The sequence below is a fragment of the Vombatus ursinus genome, unplaced genomic scaffold (genome assembly GCF_900497805.2).
Source record: "Vombatus ursinus unplaced genomic scaffold, bare-nosed wombat genome assembly UNPS02015175.1, whole genome shotgun sequence".
Taxonomy (NCBI): Eukaryota; Metazoa; Chordata; class Mammalia; order Diprotodontia; family Vombatidae; genus Vombatus; species Vombatus ursinus.
This window is the reverse complement of record NW_020954953.1, coordinates 14,695,069-14,711,136: the sequence shown is the minus strand read 5'-3', so window position 1 is coordinate 14,711,136 and position 16,068 is coordinate 14,695,069. Positions and strand designations below refer to the sequence as shown.

The following is a 16,068-nucleotide window of genomic DNA, read 5'->3' as shown; positions in this document are numbered from 1 at the left end:
CATCCCTCCATTGCCCTTTGAGTAATACTCATCTTACCTTCTGCAGAAACTGTAATGTGATATGACTTTCAGCCACATGCAATACTGATAAAATATTGCTGTTTTAAAAATGCACCTTTGTTTCATGGAGAAGTTTGGGTTATTAAATGAACAGTTGTTGTTCAGTCATGTCCAAGTTTTTGTGATCCTGTTTAGGATTTTCTTGGCAGAGATACTAGACTGATTTACCATTTCCCTCTCCAATTCATTTTACTAATAAAGAAACTGAGGCAAATGGGTCTAAGTGACTTGCCCAGAGTCACACAGCTAGTAAGTATCTGATTTGAACTGAGGAAGAGGAGTCTTCCTGACTCTAGGCCCAGCACTCACTCCACTGCGCCACCAAGCTGCCCACATTAGAAGAACTAATCAGCTTCAAAAGCTGGTCTAAGTTATTCTGCTCCTCCCTTTCCAATTCTGGGACTGACTCATTGTCAGTTTGTACTATTTGTTCAAAATATTTTACTTTCTATCTTACCAGTGTACACTAAGCACCACGGGACCTTTCTTTTTAATTTACAGTTGAAATTTCCTAAATATGCCATTTCCTGCATCAGAAAGGTAGCTTTCTGAGATCAGGAAACATCTCTGCTTTTCACACCTTCAATTCTTAGTAGAGTACTTTGCATATAGTAAGCACTTGATTTTTTAAAATTCTTGTATAGAGAAAGGCAGCATGGAGTAGTTGACAGAAAGCTGGCCTTGGAGTCAAGAAGACCTGAGTTCAAATACTACCTCAGACATTTCCTTGCTATGTGACCCTATGCAAATAACTTAAGCTCCTTTTGCCTCACTTTCTTCATCTGTAAAATTGAGTTAATAGTAGCACCCACCTCCCAGGGTTATTGTAAGAATCAAATGAGAGATGATAACTGTAAAGTGCTTTGCAAATCTCAAAGTGCTATATAAATGCTAGCTATTAGTATTGTTGTTACTGTTGCTGCCATTGTTTTATTTCCATTAAAATTCAGAGGAAGGTGTTATTACCCTGGGGGGAAAATGTCTTAGGTAAGGACATAGGAAGAGAGTAGAAATTGCAGACAAGGGTAATGAAGCATGCTTCAATTTGCATTCAGAGCTCATCAGTTCTCTCTCTGGAGGTGGATAGCATTTTTCATCATGGGTCCTCTGGCATTGTCTTGGATCATTGTCTTAATCAGAGAAGCTAAATCTTTCATAGTTGAGCATCCTTAAAATATAGCTGTTACTGTGTACCATGATCTCCTGGTTCTACTCACTTGACTTTGCATCAGTTCATACAAGTCTTCCCAGGTTTTTCTGAAACCATACTGCTCATCATTTCTTATAGCACAATAGTATTCCATCACAATTATGTACCACAACTTGTTCAGCCATTCCCCAATTGATGGGCATCCCCTCAATTTCCAATCTTTGCCACTACAAAAAGAACTGCTGTAACTATTTTTGTACAAATGGTTCCTTTTGTCTGGCATTGCTAGGTGGAAGGGTATGCACAGTTTTATAGCTCTTTGGGCATAGCTCCAAATTGCTCTCCAGAATGGTTGGACTAGTTCACAAGTCTACCAACAGTGCATTAGTGTCCCAATTTTTCTATATCCCCTCCAGCATTTATGATTTTCCTTTTCTGTCATGTTACCCAATCTAATAGGTATTAGGTGGTATCTCAGTTATTTTAATTTGTATTTCTCTAATCCATAGTGATTTAGAAAATTTTTTCCATGTGACTATTGATAGCTTTGATTTCTTCTGAAAAATGCCTACCTGTTCATATCCTTTGACCATTTATCAACTGGGGAATGGCTCTTATTTTTATAAACTTGGCTCAGTTTCTAGGAATACAATTAATTTTTTAAAAAGACAGTCCCTGCCCACAGTCTAATGGGGGGGGGGGGAGACAACACACAAAAAGAGGCAGAAAAGTGGAGGGTTGAGGGAGGGACAATGAATGGGACACCAGAGGGTGCCCAGTTTGAGGGCATCTTATTCTGTGGAGTTGAAAAAAAAAACAGGCAGGGCAGCAGATGAGGAGGGGAGCAAGCCCCAAACTCCAGTTTTTGCTCTCTATAAAGGAAGTCATCAGGTGGAGCTAGTCACTCCACCTTCTAGCCCTCCAGTCAGAAGAGAGAGGGGGCTGAGGGAGGTGGTATCAGTCAAGACTTGAGTTAGCAGCCTGTTGATGAGATTAGAAATGAGGGGTTTAACCTTGGAAGGCCACCTTGTATAGTGGAGTTGAAAAAACCAAGCAGGGCAGCAGATGCAAAGTGGAGAATAGGGTGCTAACAATGGACATGAAGAAGAAGGGGCATTTGTAGGATATATTGCAGTGGAAGAATTGCCAAAAACTTGATGAGTGACTGGGTGTTATGGAAGATTGAGGACAGCCAAGGGTGAATCTGGGGTTTTAAACATGGGATAGGGAGAGAGGATAAGGAGATGGTTTGAGGAGGAGGGATGATAGGTAAATAATACACTATATATTAGATTCACATATATTAAGAAAAAAATGAAAACCTTTATGAGTATAAAAAGAGGCAAAAATGGAATAATTATACTGCTTAAAATGAAAAATGAATTTCCATTTAGGCAATAACAAAGTATCAAGTAATCAAGTATTGGTACATTAAAGATAGATATAAAATATTGAAATACTTAATTGTCTAATTGTTTCAGGAAATTTTAAGAAAATCAGATTCTGGAAGAAGGATGTCAAAGGATATAATTATATTCAAACAAGATTTTAAAAGTTTTGGTTTGTGTTTTTGTCAAATGTTATTAATGATTATAAAAAGGCATGATATCTAATTATATATATAATATAAATAATTTTTTAAAATGTTAGGTCTTGTTCTGCTTTGAGCATTTTGGTATATCCCCATAGTTAGCCATTTAGCTATGGACATTTTTCCTATGTAATATTGTATTGATAAACTCATTCATTTATTTAAAATAATTGACTTTCTCTAGACAAAATAAAGTGTTGTGCTACATTACAGCCTCACTGTTAGGAATGAAGATAGAGGTGACAATGCGGGAAGGCCAACACATACAACAAAAATGGAGAGTATCCAGGCAGTAGAAGAATGGTAAGTTTAGATGCTATATTGATAATTATATCTTGTGTTTATATGGCATCTGTATTCAGTGACTATTAGGTTTTTCACTTTTTGTTTTTTTTCAGAATCTAATATATCCACCAAACACCTTCATAGCCTGGGTTACAGCCAAATGTGTTCAACTAGGTTTTGCTCCTTCAGTGTGCTTTTTTCATCAGATATTTCTCAAGATACCATTGTGTTATTATAAATGGTGTCAGAAAGTTACCCAATTCCATAGCCTGTTAAGCCCTATCTCTCTGATTCATACAAAACCAAGATTGTTACCTGAGTTATTCGTAAAATTACCCTAATTCATCACTTCTCATTTCTGAGGTTACCTTTATTGTTCTTATTTGTAATGGAGACTGAAACATGAGGAAAATCAGTTTCTCATGTTTTAGTCTCCATTACAAATAGGAAAAATAAAGAAAACCTCAGAAAGAGCCAAACTGACTTATGCTAGTTATAGTTGGTATTTATGTGTAAGGGTCAAAACCACACACACACACACACACACACAGATATGTTATGTATCAATGTCTATATACAAATAGAGATGGCAGCTAGGTGGTGCAGTGGATAGAATGCCAAGTCTAGAGTCAGGAAGACTCCTGTTACTGAGTTCAAATGTGACCTCAGATACTTATTAGCTGTGTGACCCTGGGCAAGTCACTTAATTCTGTTTGCCTCAGTTTCCTCATCTCTAAAAAGAACCAGAGAAGGAAATGGCAAACCACTCCTGCATCTTTGCCAAGAAGACCCCAAATAGGGTCATGAACTCAGATACAACTGAAAATCAACTGAACAACAAAAATATATACATAGAAACATAACATGTATCTGTAGACATGGATGTGTAATATGCACATCCATATAATATTTTATGGTTTGCCAAGTAGCTTAGATACATTATCTCATTTAATCTTCACTATAATACAGTGAGATCAGTAGTGTGAATATTAATCCCATTTTACAGATGAGGAAACAAAGATCCAAAGGGCTAAGTCTTCCCAAAGTCAAACAGATAGCTAGTACTAAGTTAGTACTCAGACCTAGGACTTCTCACTTGAAATTCAGGACTATTTTCCCAATATTTCAGCAATCAGTTGACTCTCCACTAGATCATACTTTAACAAAAATGTTAGGTCTAAAATGAATCAAAAGCTCTAATTTGAGATCCACCAAAGGAAAGGAAAACTACAATATAAGTAAATTCTCTGTATAATGATAAATGGTATAATCTTCACTACTTCTTACGGAGAAGTTTTAATGACAGTACTTGATAATAATTTTCTTGCTTACTTATATCTTTTAAAGTGAGTAAAACAGGAAGTTTGGGCATGAGAGAATAGTAACAAGGTTATTTAAAACACAAAATAGAAAGGATATAATAGAAATTATCTTTCTTATGAATAATTCCTTGACCAATATAATTTAAAACAGCAAGATATTATATAAATTGTTTAAATTGAGAGTAAACTCAGGCAAGTTTTACTTTGTAGAATCTTTAGAGGAAAAGTTAGTAGAGAGAAGATAACATGTAAAAGAATGGTACCAGAACCAGTGATTTTTATAGATCCTGGTTGCTCAGACAAGTCTGTTCTGATAAAGTTGGTAAATTCCTACATTCACCCCTTTTGTCTTTTCAACCTGTCAATGTATTCAGGATTTTTTTTTTAATTTTCTTTTTTTTTTCAGGATTTTCATAAAGCCTATATGCATATTCAAAGTGTAATAAATTGGACTGTAGCTCTTTTAGAAATAATCTGTAAAGAATATTTGAAGGCAAATTAATTAAATTTAAGAACAGCAACATCACACAATTATGCTGTGCATTTTTATTTCGGAGCCTGTGATCAGTACCATTGATAAGAAGATAAACTCTATCTTGGGGCTTAGAGAATTGAAATCCATATGAGCTATGAGAAGAAAATTCAATTGGCCCTTAAGTGTGGTTGGCTCATAATTCTTAACATACCTACAATCCCAGTTATTAGCTTTTAAAAGTTTTTAAATTGAACAAGGATTTTCTGAAGACTCTGTATTGGTTGTACCTTCTTGTTTGTTACACATTGAGCTTCCTTCCACACAGATTGTCTCCCTGTGAATGTTTGACTAAGTCAGAAGCAGAATCACAACCACCTCATACATAAATCAGAGGCAAGGGAGTAGTGTACACTTTTGTATCAGCATTTACCAAGAAACAGCACACAATTTATATATTAATTTCTGTCTAAGACTTTCTTTTTGAATTGAATCAGTAAAGAGGAAGGAAAGGAGTAGGGTGCTCCAAATGTACCATTAACTGGTTAGCTGTGCAGGTCAGCATCAAGCCAGTCAATAACGGTGTAACAACCCTCCAAAACCTTACTGGCTGATGGGATACTGGCAGCATAGCCATCCAGTAACATTGGGGGAAAGGTGCAAGAAGAGCACTTTCCTCCCTTCTGAATTTTCCTGAGACTCATCATGATTTCTGAAGTGCCACCAGTACAAAATTCCTACATGCAACCCTAGTTAGAACCTAGCTGATCTATTCCTGATGTTTATTTGTGAGATCAGTGCAGGGATGAGTGGGTAAGAAGTCAGGTGTGATGTGTGAAGTATATTTACCCAGTTTTATGCTTGAGCTGTTTTTGCATTCCACATTTCTTAATTCTTGATTCTTATTGAAACACTAAATACTGTAAACATAGTCATTAAAAAAAGAAACAAGCTACCACAAAATAAGTAATCCATGTTCTTTTGAATAATCGTTATGTGTGTCCTAAGGTAAGGGGCATTCTCTTGGCACAGCTTTACCCACAGACTTGTAGAATAAATTTCAGAGCTAGAACGAATTAAAGAGACCACTTCATCAACGTGGAAACTGGTCTGAGAAGTAAAATGATTTGGTCAAGGTTCACAGAGCTCATCCCAGGCTGACCTGAGTAGCCTGGTATTAGCTTACAACACAGCAGGACTTAGGCATTAAGGTTTCTCTCTACTAGTCTCCTCACCATCAAAACCCACCTACTAATTGTCATGTTGGGAAAGACCTGATAAGTTACTTTATACTACAGTATAAATGACTGACACTCGATCAATGTACTGAATGTCCATGGAGTAATGACATTTTCATAGGGAACAATCTTCTAACTTAATGTTAAGCTTGAAGACTTGAATTTCTTACAGTGGCATTTCTAACATCAGTTATAGGGCATGTGGAGGGGGGTAGGGTGAAGGATGATGTTTTCTTGGAGTCCCTCAAATGATACTCATAGGTATACATTGCATATTACATTAGGGTGCACATCTAAGGAGTTTTGTTTTCATTTACTTTAAGGCGAACATTTCCTGAATATTCATTCCTACTAAAGAAACTAAAATTTAACTAAACTTAAGAATAATACACATGAAAACAAGAATCCGTACCTTAAAACTAAAAGAACATTCTCAAGAAATTAAATTAAACTGCAAAGCCACTTCAAAAAAAATTAACATGTACCCAGGCACACATGGAACACCCATATATGCATGTCTGTGATGATACTATTAATAATTAATGGTAGTATTAAATCATACTACATAGGTTACCTATTCCACTGAGGCACGATACCAACCTAGGACCTATAGTGACTGAACATAGGAGTTCTGAAGTCATTTCAGGGATCTCAGGCAGCACTAACTTCACAAAACTTTTTTCCTCTTCCTATTGTAATGGCCCTGTTCTTTTTCTATAGCCAAAATCCCACCCCAGATGAAATTATGTCCTGGTCTCAAAATTTTGACAAGATGATGAAGACGCCAGCTGGGAGAAATCTCTTCAGGGAATTTCTTCGAACAGAATACAGTGAAGAGAACCTACTTTTCTGGCTTGCATGTGAAGACCTAAAAAAGGAGCAGAACAAGAAAGTTGTTGAAGAAAAAGCCAGGCTTATATATGAAGATTATATTTCTATACTGTCACCCAAAGAGGTAAAAATCTGGGAAAACTCTTGTCACCAACGGGATCTAACCTGGGACTGATTCTCATTAGGTGCAGATTGCATATGGCCCGGATAGGTTGGAGAGCTTCATTTGGGTGGGGGTTAGGTAGCTTTGGCTCTAAAAATAACCCATTCACTTATTCATTCATCTTTCATTGTATTAAATAGACATTTATTAAGTATTAGCTGCATGCAGATCACTGCCCTAGGTAATGGAAGAAGGAGATAAAAGAGATAAATATGGTTCTTTTCTCTTTATATGGGACAGGCAAGTTTCAGTGAAGAAGGGATGATAAACCCAGGATGGCCAAATTCAGGTAGATGCTAACTGGCAAATCTAGATTCAGTTAGAGGGCATCACTGGGTATGCCTATGATGAATTGTGGGAAATTAACTGAAAGGAAGTAAAGGAGTGCAGAAAAAAGAGTTGAAAAGGCATGCAAAAGACTTAATCTGCTTTATAATTATGCTTGGATAGTGCTGTTCAGAATATGTGGATATTGGTGTCTCTCTAGTTTAGCACAAAGTCCTTTGTTCCTTACACTGAATCTCATTTGCTGCTGAGGGCAATAGGTTTTGAACTATTTTTTAATTAGCAAGAATTCACTCACTAACACATAATGCATAAATACTTTAAAAAACATTTCTGTTGATGTTGAATTACTTCAATATTGCAAAAAACAAACCAAAAAAAAAAACAACTGTGATCTCGTAGTGTTGGTATCCCTCTCTACAGATGAAGTTCAGAGCCCCTCTATGTCTTGGTAATTAGGTTTACGAGTGGCTGTGGCCAAAAAAATTTATCATATAATATTTAGACTTATAGTGATGAACCACCCTAAACTTAGCAGGATAGTCCTCTCAACAAGAGTCAGTTGCTGGGCTAGTGTCCAAAGCCTTTCTTGCTTGGTAAAGCTTTCCAGAACTGGTGCTCTGTTGACAAAACCTTTGAGAACCCAAGGTCATTCCCACAACATAATGAGGAATGCCACTTCAAGTTAAGGATTATGAGTCTGTTTTAAATTTACAGTTTCTGACATTATTGAAAAGGAATATTGTATAATAGGATATAGTACTATAGAAGAAAAAAAGCACTGGACTAGGAATCCAGAGTCCTGGTTTCTAGTTTTGGCATTGCCAACTGCATGACCATGGACAGGCTGCTGAACCTCTCAGGGCCTTGAATTCCTTAACTATAAAATGAGGGTGTTAGACTGAAGAATCTTCAATATTCCTCCCATCTCTGATTCAATAACTAAGACTTTAAGCACTCAGAATTTTAAAAAAAAACACAGCTGAGTAGTCCATTAAAGAATGATAACCAGGAAGCTTCAGAATGTTATGATCTTGGTCATGACTAGTAAAATTGCATTTTGTTTTTTCTTGGCTTTCAGTTTAAATTTATTGCATTTTAATAATTATGTAGAAAATATGGACAACTTAAATTGTATATGCCCATGTGGCTCTTTTTTCATAGGTACGGTACTTGAGCTGACATGACACAGAGTTTTCTTTCAACCTCGTTATAAAATTGACTGAGGTGGTACCCAGGAGATATTATATTGTCTTTTCTTGTATGATAAAATATATTAAGGAGAAAAGAAGATAAAGTAAAAAGTTGCTAACAAGTTAAACAATAAAATAGGATTACTTCCAAGAGTAAATTAACACTTTCTAAGATTGCCTAAAGGGAAAAGCAGATTAAAATAATAAAGAAGAATTTACAACTAATAGGAACATTCATTAGCAGATAGAACAGATCCTAGTGTCAACTTATGTCTATTAAGCACTGGAAATTTAGGTCCAATAAAATTAAATGTAGCAATAGAAGGCCTACAACATGTTTAAAAAAAAAAAAAAAGGAAGGAATTAACAGCTATAAAAAGTAACCAAGATATTGAAAGAAGTAATTTTAAAAGGATTCTCTAAACGCAAATCTTACCTAGATAAGAAAGAATTTGGCGTATCTAGTGGTATACACAGGTCTGCTTCATGGTGGTATTAGCTGATTTTTAGCAGCTCTCTCACACTCTGTCTGCAATCTTGGATAAGTCATTTCAGCTCTCCAGACTTTTTTTCATCTATAAAATGAGACAGACTAGATCTCTAAGATCCCTTCTACCAGTAATCTTCTCTAGTTTTATTAATTTCTTATCCCTACAGGGCAATGATTACCTCAGATTGTAACCTATATTCCTAATTGCCATGAAACAATAAAAATAAGAATAATTTCAAAATGTAAAAATTATATGATTTTATCATCTCCACTAATTATTAAATTAAATTATTTATTAGCTTCCTTGCCTCTAGTCTTCCCCCTCTAAAATTCATCCTCTGTATGTCTGCTAAATTGATATTCCTAACGTGCTAGTCTGACTATATTGCTCTCTTCATCAAGAAGCTTCAGTGGCCCCCTATTGCTTCTAAGAAAAAATGCAAACTCTTGATTGGCCATTTAAGTTTTATGCAATCTGACTCCAATCTATCTTTTCAGGTTTATTATATAACTTCTTGATCTCAGACATTCCATATTCCACTTGCTGTTCCCTCTGCATTACATCCTATCTCGCATCCCTGTGACTTTGTTTGGGCTGCCTCCTGCTTTCACCCCTGAAATACACTCCCCCTCTACCTCTTGGAATTCCTAGCTCACTTCAAGGCATTGATTACTCCAGTTGGTAGTGCCACCTTTACCCATCACTTTGTCTTTACTTTGTATATATTTTAATTTACTTATTTGTAGCCATATCATATCCCCAAAGTTAAATAGAAGATCCCTGGGTGAAGACACTCTTTTTTTTTGTATATTTGTATCCCAAATTCCTAGTACAATGTGTAACACAAAGTAGATGTTTAATAAATATTAATCAATCTTGATGAGCTCATTTGATCATATCTATTTTCTATTGGGCCATTTGGATAGCTTATAGACTAGTAAGTCATGGGTAGATAGGATTAATTAAATATTCAGTTTTCCCTTTTTGATACTTTTGTCATCAATTTCACAGCATAAAAAACTTCAGAGCAGCTGGACCCTGCAAAACATCATATTCACAGTTTTAACAGAGAAGTAAATTGAAGCTCAGAGACATTAAGAAACCCTCAGAGTTACATAGCTTTAGTAATTGGCAGAGTCACGAGCCTCAACCCCCAGTTCCTCTGACTCTAAATCTAGTTTTCTCCAGTGAGCTTGTGATTCAATCTAATAAAAAAGTTCCTGCTGAAGACAAGGATGCCATAATCTGAATCAATCTCCTGTTACTATGGTAGACTTCTCAGGGTTTATATTTGTATCTTGCGTTTGCCGAATACCCCTGACTAATACAGAAATATTTCTCAAACAAGCAGTAAGCTATTAAAGTATGCATTTATTAAAAAAAAATCAAATGCCTGTAATTTTTAAAAAGTATATTTTAGCCACTAGTTACTAAGTGTGTAATTTTTTTTTCACTTACTGTTGTGCCAAAACATTGTTAATCATTAATTTCCTTATGGTTCTTGAGCACAGAATAATGTGGACATAAGTTACTTTGGTTTCTTAGAATTGTGCTATCCTTTTCTTCTGCCTTAAGAAAGCTTATGTGATCTCAGATAGTGGTTTGAAACTCATATTTCTATAAGCTAGCAGCTTTAAACTTTTCTACATTTTTGGATTCTTAAGAATCTTTCTTCATAATTAATGAGACTTAGTCTTCTGTGATAATTAATATTTTTCTTAAGTTTGAAATTGAGAACTGTAACTGTTTTGCACAATCTCTGTATGTCTGTATTCTTGTTCACCTAAACACTGGAGTGGATTTAGAAAATCTTCATCTTGCCATCACTCTACAGTTGAAAATAAGCTGAATCAGGTTAAGATCAAAAATTTAAATGTCCACTGAGCAGAAACCCAAAGGATACCTTAAAGAAAAGGGGGAAAAACATTAATAAAGAGACACTGACCATACTGGATAGTTTATTTAACAAAAGGAGTGTCATGCAGCCTTGTAACTGAAACTGAAGCATATTTTAAGTGACTCATTTCCAGATTTTTCTTTATTTGGGGGATTTATAAGAAAGACAAGAATGTAGGATGGCAGAGAGCTATTGGCTACATACCCAAATTACCTTTTAATGACTGAACCTCAGAATTTTGTTCCAAATCAATAAGCCCTAGGCCAAGAGTCCTTAATTTTCTTCATTCATTCATTCATTTATTTATTTGCATCATGGACCTCTTTGGTAGTCTGGTAAACTCTTTGGAATCTTTCTCAGAATAAATTTTTAACTGAATAAAATAAAATACATAGAATTACAAAGAAAACTAAATATGTTGAAATATAATTGTCAAAAATTTTTTTGAAACAAGTTCACAAACCCCACATTAAGAACCCCTGCCCTAGAAAATTTCAGCCAGAGTGTATAAATCAATATTGCATCATCTGTAGACATGGGGAAACTGGGATAAATCCTGGGATTATATTACTGTGACCTGAACCAGAGCTGAGGCCTACTCTAGAAGCTTGCTAAGCCCTTTAGGAGGCAAGTGAGAGAAAAGGAAGAAAGTCAGAACCAATAGGGATTCTCCAAGATACTTTGACCAAAATGAGTGAACTCTCTGGGCATGGCATAAATTTAAACCCACATATAAGATTTTGAATAAACAGGATAAGACTTGAACACAATGAACAAATCAAACAACCTTTCAAATCACCAATGCTAGCCCTTGTTTTCCAATGGAATAACAAAAAAAATTATCAATAGTTTCTTACTTCATAATCTGGAAGACCACCGTTCAGGTCCTTTCTGTGATACTTACTAGCTTCTTGACCTTGGACAAATGCTTTAACCTTTGTGAGCCTTTGAGTCTTCCTCTGCAAAATGGAGATCACAGCACTTACACTACATATCTAACTCATATATTGTACCAAAGTACCTTGTAAAGATAAAAGAACTAACACCAATATGAGTTACTTTGTGAGTTTCTTGAGGAAAGTGACTATCCTTTCCCTTTCTTTGTATCCCCAATGCTTAGCACAGTGCCTGGAACATAGTAAAGTGTTTAATAAATATTTGTTAATTAATGGATTGAGTTATTATTTAGGGTTAATTCTGATCATAAATAACAGGATGAAGGTATTTCACATCCCTGTCATGGTAGAATTCGGGTCCTTCTCCCAAATCTTCTACTATGACGTGGGTGCAGTTTTTGAGCTGTCCACCTATTATCCCTTACTCTCACTACATAAAGAAAACTTTTGAATGGTACCTGATCTGAAGGGCCTCCTTATATATTCTTAAGACCTTTCTGTTGCTACTAAAAGAAAAATAAAATTCTACCACCCTGTTGGGAGTTGTATTTGATGTCATGCCCTATCTAGAACTGAGTAACTAGGATTGGAGAGTATATGTACCACCCATATCCACACTTAGCCTGCTGGTGGGGTCTGACTGCCTCAAGTTTCTCCCAACTCCAATCCATTCTCCATTCAGCCATCAAAGTGATTTTCCTAAAGCGCAGGTCTGATCAGGTCTCCTCCCTATTCACAAAATCTGGTGGTTCCTTATTGCCTTCAAGAGCAAATACAAAATTTCTGTTTGGCATTCAAAGCTCTTCATAACCTAGCCCCCTCCTACCTTTCCAGTCTTACATTCTACTCCCCACCATGTACTCTTTGATCCAATAACACTGGCCTCCTGGTTATTCTTCTAACAAGACGCTCCATCTGTCTACTCCAGGCATTTTCTCTGGCTGTTCCCCAGAGCTGGAATGTTCTCCCTCCTCAACTCCTCCTACTGACCTTCCTGGCTTCCATAAAGCCCCAGCTAAAATCCCATCTTTTTATAGGAAGCTTTTCTCAACCTTTCTAAATTATAATGCCTTCCCTCTATTATTTATTTTCTATTTATCCCATATATATATAGCTTGTTGAGGGCAGGGACTATTTTTGCACCCCCCCCCCTTTTTTTTTAAATCCCCAGTGCTAAGAACAGTGCTTGGCACATAGTAGCCACTGAATAAATGTTAATTCATTGATTGATTGATTGGTAAAGGTGTAAATCAAAGACCTCAGTAAAGATGTAAGCATCTTATATAAAAGAATTTCTCTTTTTCAGGATCTCTGTTTCACCATTTAGAGAGCCCCCCAGCAGAAGGTCTAATATTCTGTTTTGTTGTATCTGACTCTTTGTGACCCCATTTGGGGTTTTTTTTGGCAGAGATCCTGGAATAGTTTGTCATTTCCTTCTCCAGCTCATTTTACAGATGAGGAAACTGAGGCAAACAGGGTTAAGTGACTTGCCCAGGGTCACAAAGCTAGTAAGAGTCTGAGTCCTGATTTGAACTCAGCAAGATGAGTCTTCCCAACTCCAGACCCAGCACTATCAGCCCAGAAAACCTAAACAGAATGTAAATAGATGGGGATGGATTTGTTTTAGAATCAGGAAATCTTTTATTGTATTGTCAATGTATGAATGCTTTAAACTTCCTGAGGAAATGTACGTATTTCAATAATGTCAATGAATCTGGGATAACAATGGCATAGATCACAACATATCCATGCCTTCTCAGTCTGTGTGATTCTTTTCTATATACTCCCATAAATCCTCCATCAGGAGCCACTTGACTTGCTCAGGTCCTTCTTCCAAATTTTCTACTATGGCATGGGTGCAGTTTTTGAGCTGTCCACCTGTTACCCCTTGCCCTCACTCCATAAACTGCCTCTTCTTCTCATCATGAGAGAAGTCAAATTATATGCAACTTACATTTTTTTTTATCTTTACCTCCAAATTGACTCCCGTTTTTGTTGAGGGCACCACAATCCTTCCAGTCACCCAATGGTATCCTGGGTTCTTCATTCTACCTCAGTCCATATGCCAGTCTTTTGCCAAATCTTTTCAATTTTATGTGGCAACCATGCAAGTTCAGATCTTCATCACTTCCAGCATGGGCAATTCCAATAGCCTTTTATTTGATCTTCCTGCTTCAACTCTTTCTCCTTCTTCTCATTCTTGACACATCTGCCAAGGTGATTTTCTTAAAATGTGGATCTAACCATGATATTACCCTACTCAATAAAGCCCATTGGTTCCCTGTTGCCTCTAGGATCAAATATAAGATCCACTTTTAAAGTACCTCAACAACACGGTCCTAACGTACCTTTCCAACTTTATTATACACTCCTCCCTTTTCTGAATTTTACAGTCCAGTTGAACTAGACTTTTTGGTGTTATTTGCATAAGACAGCCATTTCCCATTTCCAAGCCTTTGTACTAGCTGTCCCTCATGCCTGAAGTACACTTTCCATTTCATATTTGTCTCTTGTAATCTTTTGTGCTCTTCAAAACTCTGCTCAGGCAACACTTTCTACATGAAGCCTTTCCTGATATCCCTGCCTGCTAGTGCCCCCCTTCACCATAAATTTACCTTTTATATATGTTATACACTTCACATACATTTATTTACATACATGTTTCCCCCCGTGGAATGTAAGGTCTTTGAAGGCAGACAGAGATTGTTCCAATTTTTGTAATTTTACCCCTAATTCATAGCATAGTACTTGGCTGTTAATGTGTGTTGAGCAGCAGCGAGGTGGCACAGTAAGTACCAGCTCTTGAGTCAGGAGGCCCCAAGTTCAAATCTGGTCTCAGACATTTGCTGTGTGACCCTGAGCAAGTCACTTAACCTGGATTACCTCTGAAAAAATAAGAAAATAAATGTGTTGATTGACTGATACACTGAAATATCTGATGAGTTAACTTTTCTGATTTTTATTTAACTTCTTAAACTTCGTTTTTCAAGGAAAAAATAAACATTTCAACATTCATGGTATTAACTCAACAAAGGTTTACTAAGCACATACTATTTGTAAGGCTTTGTGATAGATATCCAGGATAGATGTCCAGGGTTCTGGACTTGTTAGGAACACCTGAATTCAAACCCTGCCTCAGACCTTTCCCGATTGTAGGACCCTGGGCAAGTTACTTATCCTCTCAGTCTACCTACCTCATAGGGTTACTGTGAGGATCAAATGAGCAGATGCATGTAAAGCATTTTGTAAACGTTAAAGCACTATATAAATGCTATCCTGTTTTCAAAACGGCAGAGAGGGTATGTATATGAACTGTCACACACAGAACAGTCAGACACGTGCAAAGGAGAGGGCCAGGCAAAGTGCAGAAGCCCATTTGACCTGTCAGAGGGATTGTCCGTTAAGGCAGCACAGAAAATGAAGTTCCATCTAAGTTGGGATTTGAAGAAAGGGAGGGATGTCAACAGGTAGAGAACTGAGAAGAGGCAAGTGACAGTGATGGGGGTAGCACTTTTAAAAGTTAATTATCAAGGATTTAAGGCATCGATTTAATCTTAAATGTTTATATAAATAGCATATTTGTACTAATTTCATTTCATTTCCCCCCCAACAAAAACATCATTTGACATGTCAGTTTCTATTCCTCACAGGTCAGTCTTGATTCTCGAGTGAGAGAGGTGATCAATAGAAATCTCTTGGACCCTAATCCTCACATGTATGAAGATGCCCAACTTCAAATATATACTTTAATGCACAGAGACTCTTTTCCAAGGTTTTTGAACTCTCAGATTTATAAGTCTCTTGTTGAAAGTACTGCTGGCTCTACTTCTGAATCTTAGTTATCATTTTTTTTTTTGGGTGGGCAGGGGTGGGAGGGAATCATTTTGGAGGGCTGGGGTGGGAAATTCAAGTAGTTATATAACATCAGAAGCTGAGTTCCTGGAGAACTACAGTTTAGCACTACTCAGGCTACTGTGAAAAAAATACAACATATTCTGGTCTTTGTCTCCATTTTTACCAAGGTCATTCATGGTTAAGTTTTTTTGGGGAAAAACCAACAATGGAGTTGCCAAATGACATGTATTTTACACACCACTCACTTTAATTGCAAGCAAGATGTATTTGTAGTCCTATGAACAGTCTTCTTGTGTATCCTCACATTGCATGTGCAAGGTAAAGCTGCTTCATTTGCCA

The 16,068-nt window shown here is 36.6% G+C and overlaps 1 protein-coding gene across 2 annotated transcripts in view; it reads left to right on the top strand.

Annotated features, from left to right (window-relative positions):
• The window catches only part of LOC114031523 (regulator of G-protein signaling 17), a 57,724-nt gene extending 42,011 nt beyond the window's left edge, over window positions 1-15,713 (top strand). Inside the window, exons 2-4 of one of the 2 annotated variants that reach the window (XM_027846647.1) lie at window positions 3,027-3,104; window positions 6,839-7,073; window positions 15,525-15,713. In XM_027846647.1, coding sequence (XP_027702448.1) covers window positions 3,027-3,104; window positions 6,839-7,073; window positions 15,525-15,713 — 502 coding nt within the window. Of the gene's footprint in view, window positions 1-3,014; window positions 3,105-6,838; window positions 7,074-15,524 lie in introns of both variants that reach the window. The other variant, XM_027846646.1, reaches the window with a different exon arrangement.
• The last annotated feature ends 355 nt before the right edge of the window (window positions 15,714-16,068 follow it).